The following is a 17,189-nucleotide window of genomic DNA, read 5'->3' as shown; positions in this document are numbered from 1 at the left end:
ATTTTTTGAGTCTTTCATTTTCAGTAATTAAGGTGAACATGTTATTGGAAGGTTTAGAAAGCCCACCCAAAGTCACTCACAATAGCTGCAATTAGTAAACTGGAATGCCAGTTAAAGTCTTTTGAAGCGGAGAATGAAATGAGACTGACCAAGCGTCTACGTAAACTCCCCTTAGAAAATGGCTAAAGTAAGGGGATGGACTCTCATTGACCCGTGCCACCCCTCTTTCACACTCATTCCAAGTCTTGAGATTTTGCATACGTTTGCCATTTGGCTAAAGTGTTTCCTTTCTACAAATGCAACATTTAAAATTACCTATGTATATATATATTTTTTACTGAAGCTAATTTCACCCATCTCTGACTCTAAATTTCCCTCCAAATATGTTTCTTAGGTCACTTGAGACTGTCCTCAAAGGTTGACTGGTATTGTTTAATTGAAGATCATTTCCCCTGGGGCTCTGGCACTAATGTCTGAATTCTTAGACATGTTCCTTAATTTACTCTCCCTAGGGTGGCAGTGCTCGTGCATCTTAAAGCTTACCCTAAAAATGCAGTTATGGTCTCTTGAGTTGCCCCCACATGGACTCTTCAGTAGCTGGAGAGTGGGTCCTCCCTATGTTCTGAGTCCCATTTCAGACAGAGAGTGAAACTTGAATTCAGGGTTGAGCAGAGAAATTTTCACCGCTAGACTTGCATTTCCTGGAAAAAATTTTAGTTGCATTAGCTAGGGAATCAGGATCATTTCTATAACTAGCCCCTTTAGGGTTTAGACCAGTTTTCTCAAATGTGGGCAGTTTTTCCCGCTAGAGAACATTTAGCAATGTCTGGAGACATTTTTGTTTGTCATGACTGAGGTAGGTGGAGATTGTCAGTAGCATCTGGTGGGTAGAGGCCACACATGCTACAGAACCCCCTACAGTACACAGTGTGTCCCCACATGCCCTCAAAACAAAGAGTTATCTAGTCCAAAAACATTCACAGGGCCATCACTGAAAAAGCCTGGTTTAGCCAAACCAAACAGATAATAGACAACAGCTTTACGCTAAATATAAGGTGTATTTTACCATTATTTAGAAGTCTTTTATCTCTCTTCTTTCTTATATCCCTGAGCTTCACTTTATAATAGTGTTTCCTGTGAGGCTGCTTTTCCAGCACAGTGCTTCCAAAGAAATGTTTTGGGATAAGGACTGCAGTTTTGCCAGATGTTATTTTCTTTTGCATCTACTCAGTTCATATTTATTGGTTATCTTCTTCATGCCAAGCACTGGGCTAGTAATGGGACTACTGCAATGACCAAGTTTCAGTGGGTCTTTACCTTCGTGGAGCAGAAATCTGGGAATCAACACTGAGGCCTCTCTCATGGCACAGTGCTCATGTGTACAAATGAGTAAAGATGATGACAAGTCATGAGGAAAACATCTGATGGGAAGATTGTGGGTGGGGTAGTTCACAGTAGCATGTGGAATGCTGCCTGGTTCTTTGGCTTTTCTCTCTGTCCTGCCCTAATCTTTGAACAGCCAGCAAGAATACTATTTCTTACATCCCCATTGCAATACAGAAATGAGAGAAACTAAGATATACCTGGCAGCACAAAGAGCAAGAGGACATGAAATTTGCAGGGCTATACCTGTCCTTTCACCACCTGCTACTGTGTTTCAGGGCTGAAATTAGGTCAACAGGATAGATCCTGGTAACTAGAATGCATCACGTGCCCTTATTCTCTTTGAGCGAAGATGACTGCTTCTCTATGGAAACCATTTTCTTCTTTTTTAATTTTTTGACAATTCTGCTTTTTGTGCCTGTTTTTTGTGAACTTTTCATTTTGTCCTTCTTTTTGTCTTTTGCCTTTCCTCTTTTCTTCTGCCACCAGAATTCTTCCCTTCTTTCAGTTTTCCCTTTTTAATTCAAACTTTCCCAGTAACATTTATTCCTTCCCTCTCAAATGAAATAAAAATGGCCAGCAAACCAGACTTGGAGATTACATCTAACCTAAACCTTGAACTTAATTTTTTAAATTAAAGATGCACTTTTGTATGTGTATTCACATTCTGTCTTTTCTGTCCTTTAATACTGCATGTCGTTTTGACCCAGAATATGTGCTGACTTAGATCCTTAGATTTCTCACATGCTTATTGCAAAACAGACAAACAAACAAACAGAAAACAAAGCAAACCAAAACCTTAGGTGAGGTGGTAAATATTTTTATGATGTTATATGAGCAGAGAGTAGGAGACAGTTTATATACACTAGATTTTCCAGCCATATACAAGCATGTTTATTGCAGCATACTTTGTAATAGCAAACAAAAGAAAACAAGAAACAACAACAATGAAAGAACCAAAACCTGTTGATCAATAAAGGAAAGCATAAAAGTATGATATATTCATATTATGACATGTTATATAGGTATTAAGAAGATGAATTAATCTGCATGGGCTGAACTGGAAAGATGTTGATAATATATTCTTAATTAAGATGGTATGATCATAAGAAGGAGACTTCTATATAATATGTGCAGACATATTTGCATGGGAATAGAGAAAGTGTGGAAAGACGAATACAAATTTGTATTATGGGTTACCTCAGGAGGATAGGGTATAAAAGAGACTAACTCATTAAGAATAAATATTAGTTTTATAATTAAAGAAAATGTAAAAAAGTTTACTGAAAAAAATCTCAATACTGTTTGTATGGCTGACCATAGCTATGTATTTATTCATAGGATTGTCCAAAGGGAACATACTTGCATGTAAATCCCAATATAGCCTTGAATGTTGCAGTGCCTTTTGAGTGGTTCATCAGGCCAAGCAAGTATACATACAAATGTGTGAGAAGTCAACTACAGGGAGAGTGAGTGCATTAAAGATAGTAGAAAGGAGATAGCAAGCCCTGGTATTGTTCAGACTCACAAATCTCTTACATAGGCAGAAGCTCTATTCTCCCACTTGGGCTCATAACAGCTGTCATTTGAAAGACTGGGCATAGCTGACTCTAACATTATGCACATATCTCTTTAAGACAGAAGATCATATGTGTTTGGAGGTGGGTTCTGGAGTTAGATGGCTTTGCCTCCTGACCTAACTATGTCCAAGGTATATAGCAATTAACCTAATTGTGCTTTCGTTACCTTGTTTGTAAAATGAAGATAACAGAATCCTTACCTCACTGAATGGTTCTTGGCCCATAATGAATGTTCCAGCTTGGGTAGAGAAGCTTTGGGAATAGTGAAGGCAGACACATTTTAAAATTCACAGAAATCAGTGGGGGACACAGAAGGTAATGCCTACCTTGGATTGGAAATGAACATGGAATGGTCACTGTCATTATATGTTAACAATTCTAAAGTGTTTTCCATCTTCCTATTTTGTAGACCACCATTTTCAGCACATTGGCCAGTGAGAAGTCCTTATCTGATTGCAAAAAGGTAAGTCAGCATCCAAGAATTCCAGCATACTGTCAGAGTAATAAAGGCTTCAGAGTTGGTGATATTCGAATGAAAAGCTGTGATATCAGTGAGGATGTTCTGATGGAATATTATGGCTCTCTTTCTTTAGAGATGGAAATGTGAATGGTTTACTTTAAGGATGTGAGAAACTCCATTATTTGACAGTATTTTGTTATAGAGAAGCTCTGGTTCCATATATTTACATCTCACTATTATCTGATACTTTATCCTGGCAGATGAACATCAGGGGAGTTCAGAGAATGCTGTATAAACTGCATTGCAGGCTTCTATATCTTTGTTTGTAAATTTAAATATAATAAATGTAAACCTAATATAATGTAATAATAATTTTGTATTTTGAAAGCTGATCATATAGCATAAAAATCTGGTTTGGATTCACCACAGTCAAGCTTGAGAAGTTGTCATGCTTTGCAAAAGGGTTAGCTTCACTAGCATCTGATGGAAGACATCCCTGTGATAGATCAACTTTGAAGACTCCCTGCTATAGTCTCGTGTCTAATTCCTGGCTTTTGCAGGCCAGGGGTCACATTTATCCACCTCTTTAATCTCAGATTTAGCTAGATATTCTCCTTTTGGGAGGAAGAGAAGTGGCTTCATAGTCCAAACAACTCAAATTCTTTGACACTATCTATTGATACAGAAAACCAGCTGCATGTAGAGTTGACCTGTGCATAATATATAATTCCTTGGCATTTCTTAAGATTTTATATTATGGCATTGTCTGCTGTGCTGCTTCTGTTTCTAATGTTGCTTGATATGGAAATAGGTAGCAGAGTTACTTACCTTTAAAGGTGGTGTGAGGGCCTACTGCTCTAAGTACCATTCATTTAATTATTTTGATAATTTTAAAATCTATTTTATTACATCTCCATCTTCACTGAATTATGCTATATTTGTCTTGTTCTCTGCATTGAGTTGTATGCTGCCTGAGAATGAAGACCATGTATTATTTTTAGAATTATAGATCTTGGCTAGGTGTGGTGGGTCACGCCTATAATCCCAGCACTTTGGGAGGCCGAAGTGGGCGGATCACGAGGTCAGGAGTTCAAGACCAGCCTGACCAACATGGTGAAACCCCATCTCTACTCAAAAAAATACAAACATTAGCCAGGTGTGGTGACGTGCGCCTGTAATCCCAGCTACTCGGGGGGCTGAGGCAGGAGAATTGCTTGAACCCAGGTGGTGGAGGTTGCAGTGAGCTGAGATTGCGCCACTGCACTCCAGCCTGGACGACAGAGTGAGTGAGACTCCGTCTCAAAAAAAAAAAAAAAAAAAGAATTATAGATCTTAGAGAATGAGAAGGACTTCTGTGGGACTTCTAGTCTCACCTTTTTACTGGGGTGGGACTGCCACTGATATCATTTATAGATGGACCTCTATCTCTTAACTGAATATTCTATTGTCAGGGAACCCAGTGAGCCTATGTGTCAGGCACACTAATGTGCACTAGGGAGACAATCCAAAGTGTTAGCAAGTTCTTTATTCTACTGAGCCAATAGCTGTCTCCTTTAGATTCCTTCCTAGATATTTAAGTATGAAGCCAGTTAATATGTTTTCCTGAATCTCCTTTCTACCCCATCTCCAGGCTAATAATTTTCCTTTTTCATTTCAATGGGACATTGATATGATTGATTTCCAAAAGCATGGACTATGAGATCATGTTGTCTGGTTTTGAAACCTGGCTTTGCTCCTCACTACTTATGTGATTTTGGGTTGGTTGTATAACCTACTGGTTCCTTACTTTTATCATCTGTAAAATGGGCATAATAATTGTGCCTATCTCATATAGTATAAGAATTCATACATATAAAATGATTACAAAATTACCCAACACATAGTGAATGCTGTATTAGCTATTATTATTATTGCTTCTAGACAAGATTATCCTTTTTTTTTTTTTTGGCTCACACAATCTTTGTTATTGATGTCAAGAATTGTGTGTCATCTCCAGATGTGGTCTGTCTGGCAGAAAGCATCACGGGACTTCTCACTCTACATTCAACAAGCTTTGTTTACACACCTGGTGTATGCCAGGTACATTATAAGGTGTGGGCTATGATGTGAAGGCAAGCTATAGGTTTTCTTAAGTGTAGCACCACTACAGTGTAAGATGGCATCAGTTTCTACTTATGAGCCATATCTTTCTGTTGGCTGTGTGAAGTTTGAAGTCTTGTACGTGGCCTTAAGGCATTTTCACATGAGCTGCTGTTAAAACAGGACTTTCTTTTATATTTATGTAAATGATTCCTTGAATATGAAGATAGGACATTTAGCTATTCCTATTGGTTTTTAAAAATTTTGATCAATTAATTTTCTGAATTATCCAATTCTGTTATTGGGCTTATTCACTATTTCTCCCAGTTCAATGTCATGCACAAATCAACATAGCATAGTCAGTTTCTATGACTTCAATTTTATCCATCTAATCGGTTAACAAGTGTTCACAGAACATCTGCTATGTGACATGCATTGGACTGTCATGATGAACAAATCACATATGTATGATCTTTACCCTCATAGAACTTATAGATATTAATAAAGTAATTAGCAAAATTGTGATGGATGATATAATTTTTTTTAAGTTGAGAGCTCATGGGATCCCACGCCAGGAGAACCTAACCTAATCAAGGCGTCAGGGAAAATTTCCCTGAAGAAATGATGTTCAAGCAGAGATCCAAAGAATGAATGAGATTTGGCTCCATGAGCACAACATGGTAGCAGAACAGCAGGTGTGAATGTCTATAGGTGAGGGGGAGAACTATACAAAATTCAGAGTGCCTGAAAAATGACAACTTGAATTGGAAAAGATGAGCAATGAGGTCCTGGTACAACTATATTAAGAGTTTAAATTATTCTCAGGGAATGAGAAATTTTTAAAGGGCTTGAATTTGGGAAAGTAAATGTATGTGCCATGATATGATTTTTAAGATCACTTGGTTACTGAAGGACAGAAGAAGCAGGATTTAGATGTGAAGTCTAATTATAAGGCTACTGCTATAATCTAGGCAAGAGATAATAGTGGCCAGGATCAGAATAATGGCAGAGGGGAATCAAGAAACATTTGAGTATTTCTCAAAATCAACAGTATATGATAGTTTGGTTATGGGAAAGGAAGCAGCTAAGGACAATTCTTAGATTTCTGACATCGGCTAGTGTCAGAATATTGGTGCTATTTTCTGAGGCAGGAACCACTAGCAGAGGACCATATTTAGGGAAGAAGTTGATGAGTTCACAATGGTATATGTCATTTTGGTGGTATGTGTAAGATCTAGTAAGGATGACTAGCATACAGCTGGACATTTTGATTTATAATTGAGGAAAGCATTCTGAGCTGGATATATGGATATGAGAGGAATATGCATAGAGAGAATGGTTATAAGAGTGGGAATGGATGAGATTACCCAGAGACGGTGTGTAAGGTGAAAAGGAGGAGGGTTTTCAAGAGTCTTGAGGAAAGTTAACATGTAAGAGCTGGGAGAAGACTATGGATTTTGGAGGGAAGAGGGAAACTGAGAGGCCACAGAGGTTGGAAGACACCAGAAGAATGTGATGTCTGAGAAATCAAGTCAATAAAAACATTATCTATAAAAAAAGAGGTAGTCGTAAATATCAAAACTGTTGCTAAGTGATTAAGTAAAATAAAGACTGAAAAGTATCCATTGGCTTTCTTAATACCATAGACTTTTTGGTTTTATTGAGATCAAAGTGATGGACACAGAAGCCAGATTGTAGTGGGACTGGGACTTAGCTGGGATAAAGAAATAAAAAGTCTTCCCTGCTTTGACAATTCTTACTCACATGAATTCTATCCCTTCTTCCTTCCTTCCTATTGCAGGGCAAGATGGACTTAGTAGGGATAAAGAAATGAAAATGGTAAAATAGAGTCTTCTAAAAGCAATTTGTTGCAAGAGGAAGGAGAGAATTGAGTAGTTGGGTAGGGTTATGGGTTGAGATATGGTATCTTACAATGAGGCATTTGAGTGTGTTTAAATGCTGTAAGAAAGAAAACAATAGGAAGGGAAAGGGGTAAGGATCCACAAAGAAGGTGGGGAATATTCTCTGAGGGACATCATTGAAAGGATTGAAGACTTTGGATCCTAAAGCACGGAATTATCCCTTGGATGGAGGGACACATCTTGCCCTGCAATAGGAAGGAAGGAAGAAGGGATAGAATTCATGTGTTAATATGGAAGGCTGGGCGCTGTGGCTCATGCCTGTAATCCCAGCACTTTGGGAGGCCGAGGCGAGCGGATCACGAGGTCAGGAGATGGAGCCCATCCTGGCTAACACGGAGAAACCCCGTCTCTACTAAAAATAGAAAAAAATTAGCAGGGTGTGGTGGCACGTGCCTGTAGTCCCAGCTACTCGGGAGGCTGAGGCAGGAGAATTGCTTGAACCCAGTAGGCAGAGGTTGCAGTGAGCCAAGATTGGGCTGCTGCACTCCAGCCTGGGTGACAGAACGAGACACCATCTCAAAAAAAAAAAAAAAAAAAAAAAAAAAGAGTTATGGAAGCAGGGAGCCAAAATGTGGCCATACCATCAGATGACTCTGATCAATTTATCTTTTTTTTTTTTTTTTTTTTGCAGGGAAGTGGGATTATTGTTCAACCTCTTTTGAGTCTGCACAACTATGTTATCCATTCATGAGGTAGAACGTTTAAAAAAGAAATGTTTAAAGTTGTTTACACAAATACTATTTTTTCTATTTTATAGGCAGAAAAATCAAGAGGGATTTTGGTAAATATATTATTAATGTCAAGTTACACTATTTTCACAGTATTTAGTCTACAGCTACTCCCCCATAATATTTTATATGGATAGCACCATTCACATGATCAGCAATCTCTGGGCAATCTAGTTTGTTCAAATGAGATCTATCTTAAGAAAATTATTCTAGAGTCTGTGTCACAAATAATGAAATATCTTCTGAGCCAAGGATCCATGCTGCTGACTAACTAGAGGTCTTTTCCACGGTCCACAGACCGTGTCCAATGTACATGAATTTTTTCTACATTCTGAACATTCTTCTCTTATATTCACCACCTTGGTTAATGGCTTCACCACACTTTTTTTTTTGAGACGGAGTCTCGCTCTGTCACCCAGGCTGGAGTGCAGTGGCGCGATCTTGGCTCACTGCAAGCTCCGCCTCCCGGGTTCACGCCATTCTCCTGCCTCAGGCTCCCGAGTAGCTGGGACTACAGGCGCCCGCCACCACGCCCGGCTAATTTTTTGTATTTTTAGTAGAGACGGGGTTTCACCGTGTTAGCCAGGATGGTCTCGATCTCTTGACCTCGTGATCCGCCCGCCTCAGCCTCCCAAAGTGCTGGGATTACAGGCGTGAGACACCGCGCCCAGCCAGCTTCACCATACTTTAATATTATCCCTGGTTTCTCCCTTTCTTTTACTTCTCACATCCAACTAACTGTCAAATCCCGTAAATTCCATTGTGAAACATTCCTGGGATCTTCCTGTCATTTCTTCCCTTTCCTCCTCATCTCTCCTTTAGAAGTTTCCAACAACTCCTTCTCACTCTTTTCTTATACCACGTTTCCCATATCCACTCCATTTTCCAAAACACTATGAAAGTTACTTTCTGGAAAACTAATAAACTACAAACACATCCATTTATGTCAAATCTGTAAACCAAAAATAAAATTCTAAGGTCCCCCAATCATCTAAAGGGACTTCCTCCTCAGCCAGAGCTCTTAAAACTTAACCTGAAAGACTGGTTCGGGCCATGAAGGGAACTGGGGTGGGACATGCCTCATTATACCTCTCCAGCATTAACGTTAACACAGACTTTAAGTCTGATCAGAAATATTTTACAGCCTGTTCCCTCTGAAGCCTGTTAGCTAAAAGCTTCGTCTGCGTTATAAAACTTTGGTCTCCCTCACCTCTTATCGCAACGCAAACATTCGTTTCCATTGATCCCAGGTCTTTAGACAAACTCAACCAATTGTCAGTCAGAAAATGTTTAAATTTATCTGTAGCCTGGAAGCCCTGCCACCCCTTGAGTTGTCCCGCCTTTCAAACCAATGTATTTCTTAAATGTACTTGATTGATGTCTCATGTCTCCCTGACATGTATAAAACCAGGCTGCATCCCAACCACCTTGGGCACAGGTCCTTAGGACTTCCTGAGGCTGAGTCACAGGCATGCATCCTCAACCTCGGGAAAATAAACTTTCTAAGTTAACTGAGACCTGTCTCAGATTTTCTGGGTTCACAAACCTGTACTTAAGAAACACCTGAGGGATTTCAATTTTATTCAAAATAAATCCCAACTCCTCTTGAGAAGTCATTACCATTCCTGTTGTCTCCAGTCTCGACTCAACTTGAGAAGTCATTCCCATTCTCTCCACCCTCATCTCCTGGTACTGCACTGGAAGCTGGAGTCTAAAGGCCTTGAGCAGACTGCTCCTGAACGTGAAAATCTTGGATAACTGTGCCTGGTGTACAAACTTTTTCTTTTTTCTGGAATGCTTTCCTCTCCCTCTGGTCTGTCTGGAAAACTTTTACACTTTCCTGGAGAGGTCCCTTATATTGTCTCTTTCTTTTCAAAGACTATCTCGATTTTTCCAGTAAAGATGAGAGGTTTTACCTACTGGATTCATAATATTTTGTACTTAATATAACATCTAACAACAATCACACACTTTATCTAAAGTTTACCACATCCCCAGCCCTGTGAGAAGTGCTTTACATGGACTATTTAATTTGATTTTTCTAACAACCCTTTAAGGTAGGCAATTACTATTACCATTTTACAGATAAAGCAGTTGGGACCTTCAAACATTATGGAACTTGCTTGAGGACACTCCAGTAGTAAGTGTTGGAGCCACGATGTGAATCCAGGCAGTCTGACGCCAGAAACATTGCTTTTAGTGTTTTGCTACCTCCTTTCCCCTTTGGATTTTAAATATTTATGGATCTGGCTTCCCCCTAAACTATCAGCTCTTAGAGGAAAGGAACAATGACTGATTCTGTTAGGCATAGTAAAACAATACCTCACAGGTAGTAAGAACTCAGTAAACATTTATTTAATGAATGGATTTGCTATACACATGATTATCAATTGGTGTGTGATTATTCTAATATCATTTTGTTTGTTATTAGAAACAATCCTGCTGTATACATGATTATCAATTGGTATGAGATTATTCTAATATCATTTTGTTATTAGAAACAATCTTGCTATATACTTGATTATCAATTAGTATGAGATTATTCTAATATCATTTTGTTTGTTATTAGAAAAATCTTTTTTTCCCTTTTCATAGGAGTTGAGAAAAGAATATTTATACTCAGCATTTACTCGTGAAGGGAATTTCCACACTGAAATAAGGTGTTAATGGATAGCTGGGGAGATTGAAGTGTTTTGTTTGGCCTGAGGTAGCAAATCCCCAAGGCCTGCCTCCAAACACCACTTTAGAGAGTTATAAGAACCCTTGTTGTTATTTTCAGCCAAAGACCAGTTTATTCCTTAATTTGGAAAACCTAGGAACATCTAGGGGACATACATGAATTCACTCATTCATTAATAATTATTTATTAAGTGCCTCCCATTACAAGACAGTCGTTATTGTTAACATGTTGCAGAGGAAAAAACTAATGTGCTGAAACATGAAATGACTTATTCCAGGGCACATAATAAGCTTTAGTCAGACTCTTACAGGATAGGCCTAATTCCTATTTTCTCATTTATTCCCTGTACAACCTCTGCGTCCTATGCTGTTTAACTAAAACTCACATCTAGAAGATGTGTGTTGCGTTGATGAGCACCAGAGATTGCTCCTCAAGTCTGCTCCATAGTGTCTCATGCCGCCTGTTTTATGTTACTGATGTTTATATCTTTGTATCTTGATATTTTTACATCTCTTGGTGCGGGACTTTTGGACCCAGTTATTTTGACTCAGCAATTTTTGTGCAGGAACATTCTGACATAGCACAGTTGAACCTCCAAAGTTTTAATTATTTGAAAGTACAGAGAAGGTGCAAAAAGGATATCCTCACCCCTTCTCCGAGGTCTTGTGACTCCCACCCCTAGGGCATATTTTAGAGGTAGGATAGGAGTGATAGACAGGTAAGTGTGATAGATGGGGTGAGGGTCATGGAAAGGATGAATCCCAGGGATGGATTAAAGTTTAGGGATGTCTGTTTCACAAATTACTTGAAATGAAAAAAATAGTGGTGTTTCCAGTTTGGCATCAAAATGCTGTGCTTCATCCTGCTGTAATTTCTGTCTACATATGGTAACCTAGAATTCCATCTGGAGTCCCTGTATGTAGTCGTAGAAATAGGTTCCTGAGGTTGGAATCTTATTTTTAAACTTCAGCTACCATTTTGATGGTTTATTTTACCTTTTTGGCGGGGGAGGGGGCTCTGTTTCTCTCTCTCTATGTCTTCCCCTGCTCTCTCTCCGTGAACTTCTGATATCTTAATCCATATAAATGACAACTTTTAAAAAATAGCTTAAAAATTTCATTTAAAAGACGATTTTTAAAAATAATTTAAAGACAGTATTTGGAAAATGTATTCCTATCGTGTAAAAGAGTGTTGGTTTTAGAATATCTGGGATTTCCTAAAGAAAATCTGTTGGCCACTGTAATGGCATTATTGGTGGCTGTGTTATGTCTTCCTTTCAAATGTTGGCTTTGACTTGGGTTCCCTTTCCTGTTACTAATGATGTGAGTGTGTAAGTGTGCGGAGAATGTGCCCATGTGGTCCGTTGCCCACTGGATGAAGTTTTCATTTTTACTAGACATCAGTAATGCTTCATTCACATAGACAAAGTAATTTTCCTTCAGGAAGAGGTAACTAAGAATAGAGAATGTAATGGGCTATTGGAAGACTCAACCTTTTCATCAATGTTGATGAATAGGTCTCTAGGTAATCACAACTCAAGGTAATAATATCAGTGGTTAAGACATTTACTGTCACAGTCCTTTGAAACTATATTGTGTCTGGCTTCCTCTTTTAATGTCTAGATGGTGTTCAGTGACCCCCACAAAGCTGGTTGGGCAGATTCCCATGACTCTCAGCCTCTTGGCAGAATTTTCAGGCTGGTAGGTCACAGAGACTTCTTCCCATGCCCTGAGAAAAGGCATGAAGACAAAGTCAGCCGTGTCAGCGGGAGGAAATTCCTCAGTTCTCCTCTGGTATGACAGAATGCCATGTTCTGGAGCAGTCACAGCAAAGAATATCATTTCCAGCAAATTTAAACACTGCTTACTTCTAAAATAGATTTTTGGAAGCAGTGAACGTTCATTTTTGGCAGAGTGCTGTTTTTGCTGACTTGCTGTAGGGCTCTCTGCTGGATACAGGATGTTAGATACACATTGCAAAGTTCCTATCTTTTTTCATATGTGCCAATACAGGCCACTAATTTATGGGAAGGGAAGTTGCATCACTGTTAAGAGAAGGGAGTTGCTATACTCTTCTCCCCTCCCTTCACCCCAGCCACATCCCTCCTTTCCTCCCTCTTCTGTCACTGTCTCTGCAAAGAAAGAGCTCCTAGCAGTGTTTGGGAAAAGGATTTGTGGTTCTGGATTCCATGTCCTCTCCTTTCAGGCCTTATTGCCCGGCTTTGGTTTTTATTGTTGCATTTTTCCATCCTGCTCTCCTGAGAGGCAGTATGGTGTGGGGGTTAAGAACACAGGCTTGAGAGCTTTATTTCTGAGATTCTACCACCCATGAGCTCTACAACTCTAGCCATGTTACTTAGCTTCTTTGTTCCTCACTTGTTTCATCAGTAGAATGAGACAAAGAATGATATTGACCTACAGAATTGTTGTTAGGATTGAATTTCTGTTTGGATCCATGGAAAACTCTTACAACAGTGTCGCAGTGGGTGTTCGTCATTATTATTTCATCCCTGCGCTCGCAGAGAATGATCTGAGCCTTGGTAGCTTTGAGTCCAACTTTATCTTTTTGCTCTAACAGAGCAACAATATCAAGGAAAGTTCATCAGTAGACTTGGGCCAACATTAGCATTTGGAAAAAACTTGGACTGTAGTTGCACTGGATAAATACCCTCAGATGGTTCTTTAAATCTTAAGAGAATTCTTAATAATTGAAATAGGCTCAAGTTCAGTTTTGTTATAAGTTCTAGTTCTATAGAAGCAATGCATTTCTTAATAAATGAAGCATAAAACCTTCCAAACAGTACTGTACAATGAAAATCTACTTTTCTGTATCTCCAACACCTAACACAATTATGAGCACATAGTAGATATTCAATAATGCTTGTTAATTCCTAACTTTGGCATGATATTATTTCTCCAAAGGCCTCTAGAGTAAGCCTTGAGGTGGAAAAGAAAGGAAGGGGAAGAGTCCCCTCTTGGTATGTCTTCATATGCCAGCACCTGGAACATTCACAGGTAGGAAAAAAGTACCTTATTACCTGCTTAGAGGTACAGAATAAAATACAAAATATTCCTCTCCCTCATATAAATATCCATTGCTTTTTCTAAATGTTCATCTCTTTTGACCATTAGCATTATAATATTTTAGAGGAGGTGTCATTTATTAATGTGGTATGGGCTAGGTAGAGTCAATACTGTGGGTGGAGTGTATTTGTGGGCTTTTCTTTGGATTGAAAGGAAGCATTTCAACATATGGATGGTTTGGGCTGATGAATATGAAGTGCTATGGAAATGTGCACTTTTTTGCTTGCAGTGTAGTAGCCATGGAGATAATTGAGTAGAGTGAATACTGGTGAGTTCCTCCATGTGATAGCATTACATCTCTAGGCTAGGAATTTTTTATTCTTAAGCTTATGATAATGAAATTTTCATATGGAAAGTCACATATACCCAAGGTCAAACCAAGTAGTCATAGTTCATAGGATTAGAATTCATTGTGGAAAATAGTCTCATGGCCAGAAGAAATGCATTGCGTTTTTATGTGTAACACTTACCCTAAGCCAGAATCAAGAAATAAATAATAATCATATTTTGTTAAGGTATAATTTACATTCAGTAAAATGTAGTGATCTTAAGTGTACAGTTTAATGACTTCAATTTTTAAATTTTAGCAATAGAATCCCATCAGTAGCATTACCTGGTTCCTTTTGGGGTGTGGGATTTTTTGTGAATTGGCATTACTGCTAACCACACCACTGCCAATGCTGGAGTATACCCATTATTCCTTCCTGGCAGCTGCTATAATTGTCACTGTCACTTCAGAATAAACAGCACATTTAGATACATGGATGTATAATATAGTCATTGTCTGTAGCAGTATCGTTGCTAATAAGAAAGGTAGTTAAGGGCAAATGTCATGGAATATGTTGCTGTGATCCTCCTTGAGCTGTAATTATTGTGGCTGCATGTGCCTGAAAACAAGTTTCAAGAATATGACCTTTGTAGTCTCTGGTTCAGGGATATATTGGAAACAGTAATAATTAGCAGTACAACCCCCCCTTCCCCACACATACACCTTAAAAAAGCTATTTTAAGCTACCAATAAAACACAGGTTTTTCTCATAGCAACTCCAGACAGCCAAATAGTTTAAAGGGGGAACAGAAATAAAAGAGTCTTGCTAATCTTGCAAACTGTGCATGCAAAGGGCATTTAATAATAGTACTTTTTCTTGCATTTTTTTTTGTTGTTGTTGTGAGCAAATGCCACAAACTACCAAGTTCAACTGTGTAATCACTAACTTGATTTCACTCATTTCTTTGTTAAGTACTAAAGATATTATGGTGTGCTTTGGCTGTAAATTGTGTTTCCCTTGTGATTCTAGAGTTTTTCTGCTTGGTTGCTATATTATTGAGTTTCGAGGGCACTGTAGCAACTTTTTCTCCTTCCTTTTACCTATTTTCCTTTCAGATTTTCCAGAATCTTACATAATCAAGACTGGACAGTAGTTATTAAAGTATGTGCATGTATACACATGCATGCATTTAATTTTACATAATGTATTCTGGAGGGTGAGCTGTATCTGGAGGGTGAGATACAGTCATTCCTCAGTATTGGTTGCAGGACCTCTGTAGATATCAAAATTCACTGAGGTTCAAGTTCCACAATCCACCCTGAGGAAACCATGGCTATGAAAATTGACCCTTAGAATCCAGGGGTTCTACATCCCTCAGATACTGTGTTTTCAATCCACTGTTGATGGAATCTGTGGATGCAGAACACTTATTTTCTTAGTCTACAGCAAAATGTGCTAGATGTGAAAAGAAGCAGAAAAAAATGTAAAAGATGAGTCAGTATGAGAAATGGAGCAGAGTTCGTGTAAATTGGATCTCTGTAATGGCTGGCAACTCTTTTTCATAAAAGTGGAGTAATCAGAATACTTAATTTACCTCAATTAAGAGTGATAACTCTGGCTATTGTTGCTCAAAATGGCACCAAATCACTCTACAATTGAGCTAATTGCAACCTCTGATTTAGTGGCTTAGCGCTGTGATTTTTCTTTTGTTTACATAAATGATCTGTGGAGCAAAAGCAATCCCTCCTTCTCTCCTCCTGTTTATTGTTTTTCTTTATTATTTTAATTCCACCCTTTGATGATTGCTATAATCTCCTAAATCATTGCTCATGTTAACCACTTGATAGAACAGCTATGTAATGGTGACCTCAGAGCTGTTAGACTAAGCAGCCAGTATGGTGGGTGCACCATGAGACCCAGACTTACCTGCCACGGACTGTGCACCTGGTCCTGTGAACTCTCCTGCAGGCTCAGGTAAGGCAGAGTCAACAGGATGCAGTGTTTCAGGGAGAGGGCTATTTCTGTGTTTACAAAAGGAGTTGTCCAACTCCACAGAGTTGACCTCTGTGGTCATGTCTAGTTCTAAAACTCTATGGTTTCATTACTTGCTATGATGGAAAATAGTGGTGGTGGTAACAGTAGTGCCAGTAATTCCTTTAACAGGGTGTGTGTGTGTGTGTGTGTGTGTGTGTGTGTGTGTGTGTGTGTGTGTGTTTAAGAGATGGAGTATGTTGCCCAGGCTGGCCTCAGACTCCTTGGCTCAAGCCATCCTCCAGTCTCAGCCTCCTGAGTAGCTGAGTCTACATGCATGTCACCGAGCTGGCTTTCAGTGTATATTTTTTGAGGAGCTACTGTGTTCAAGTACCAGTTCACATCAGCGACTAAAAGAGATTAAAAAAAAGTCCTTTCACCTCAGAATATAGTCTATTGGCAGGTGAGACATAATATACAAAACACAAATTAATTAATTACATAGTATCTTAGAATGTGAAGAGAAAAAATAGGAGATTTGGAGGCTCTTGGGGAGGCACATGTTACGGTTTTAAATAGGGTGGTCGTTGAGAAGGTATCATTTGGTCAAATGGGATGGAGAGTTAGTTACACAGATCTTTGGAGGAAGAGCACTCCAGGCAGTGGGAACAACCAGTGCAAAACACTAAGACCAGAATGTGCCTGGGGCATATACAGAAGAGTAAGGAGGCCAGTGTGGCTGGGTGGATAAAAATAATGAAGGCTAACATTTATTGAAGGTTTATTATGTGCCAGTGACTGTAATAGACTCTTTTTAGGGATTAATATAGTTCATACTCACAACAGCCTTATGAGTCATGTTCTGTTCCCATCTTTATTTTCAGATAATGGAATGGAGGCACAAAGAGGTTAATTAACCTGTTAAAGGTCACCCGGTAGGCAGATGCAGACTGCCCAGATTCAAATCTAGTCTGTCTGACTCCAGAGTTCACGTTATTTTTTTAACCACTTGCAAAGAACACAAGAGGGTAACA

At 38.9% G+C, this 17,189-nt stretch overlaps 1 protein-coding gene across 3 annotated transcripts in view; it reads left to right on the top strand.

Annotated features, from left to right (window-relative positions):
- Positions 1–17,189, top strand: part of RASGEF1B (RasGEF domain family member 1B) — a 619,996-nt gene that overhangs the window by 215,306 nt on the left and 387,501 nt on the right. For all 3 annotated transcript variants that reach the window (XM_063705365.1, XM_055384935.2, XM_055384941.2), the window contains one exon: positions 3,373–3,426. In XM_063705365.1, coding sequence (XP_063561435.1) covers positions 3,373–3,426 — 54 coding nt within the window. The remainder of the gene's footprint in view (positions 1–3,372; positions 3,427–17,189) is intronic.

This window comes from Gorilla gorilla, chromosome 3 (genome assembly GCF_029281585.2).
Source record: "Gorilla gorilla gorilla isolate KB3781 chromosome 3, NHGRI_mGorGor1-v2.1_pri, whole genome shotgun sequence".
Taxonomy (NCBI): Eukaryota; Metazoa; Chordata; class Mammalia; order Primates; family Hominidae; genus Gorilla; species Gorilla gorilla.
This window is presented reverse-complemented; position numbering and strand designations above follow the sequence as displayed.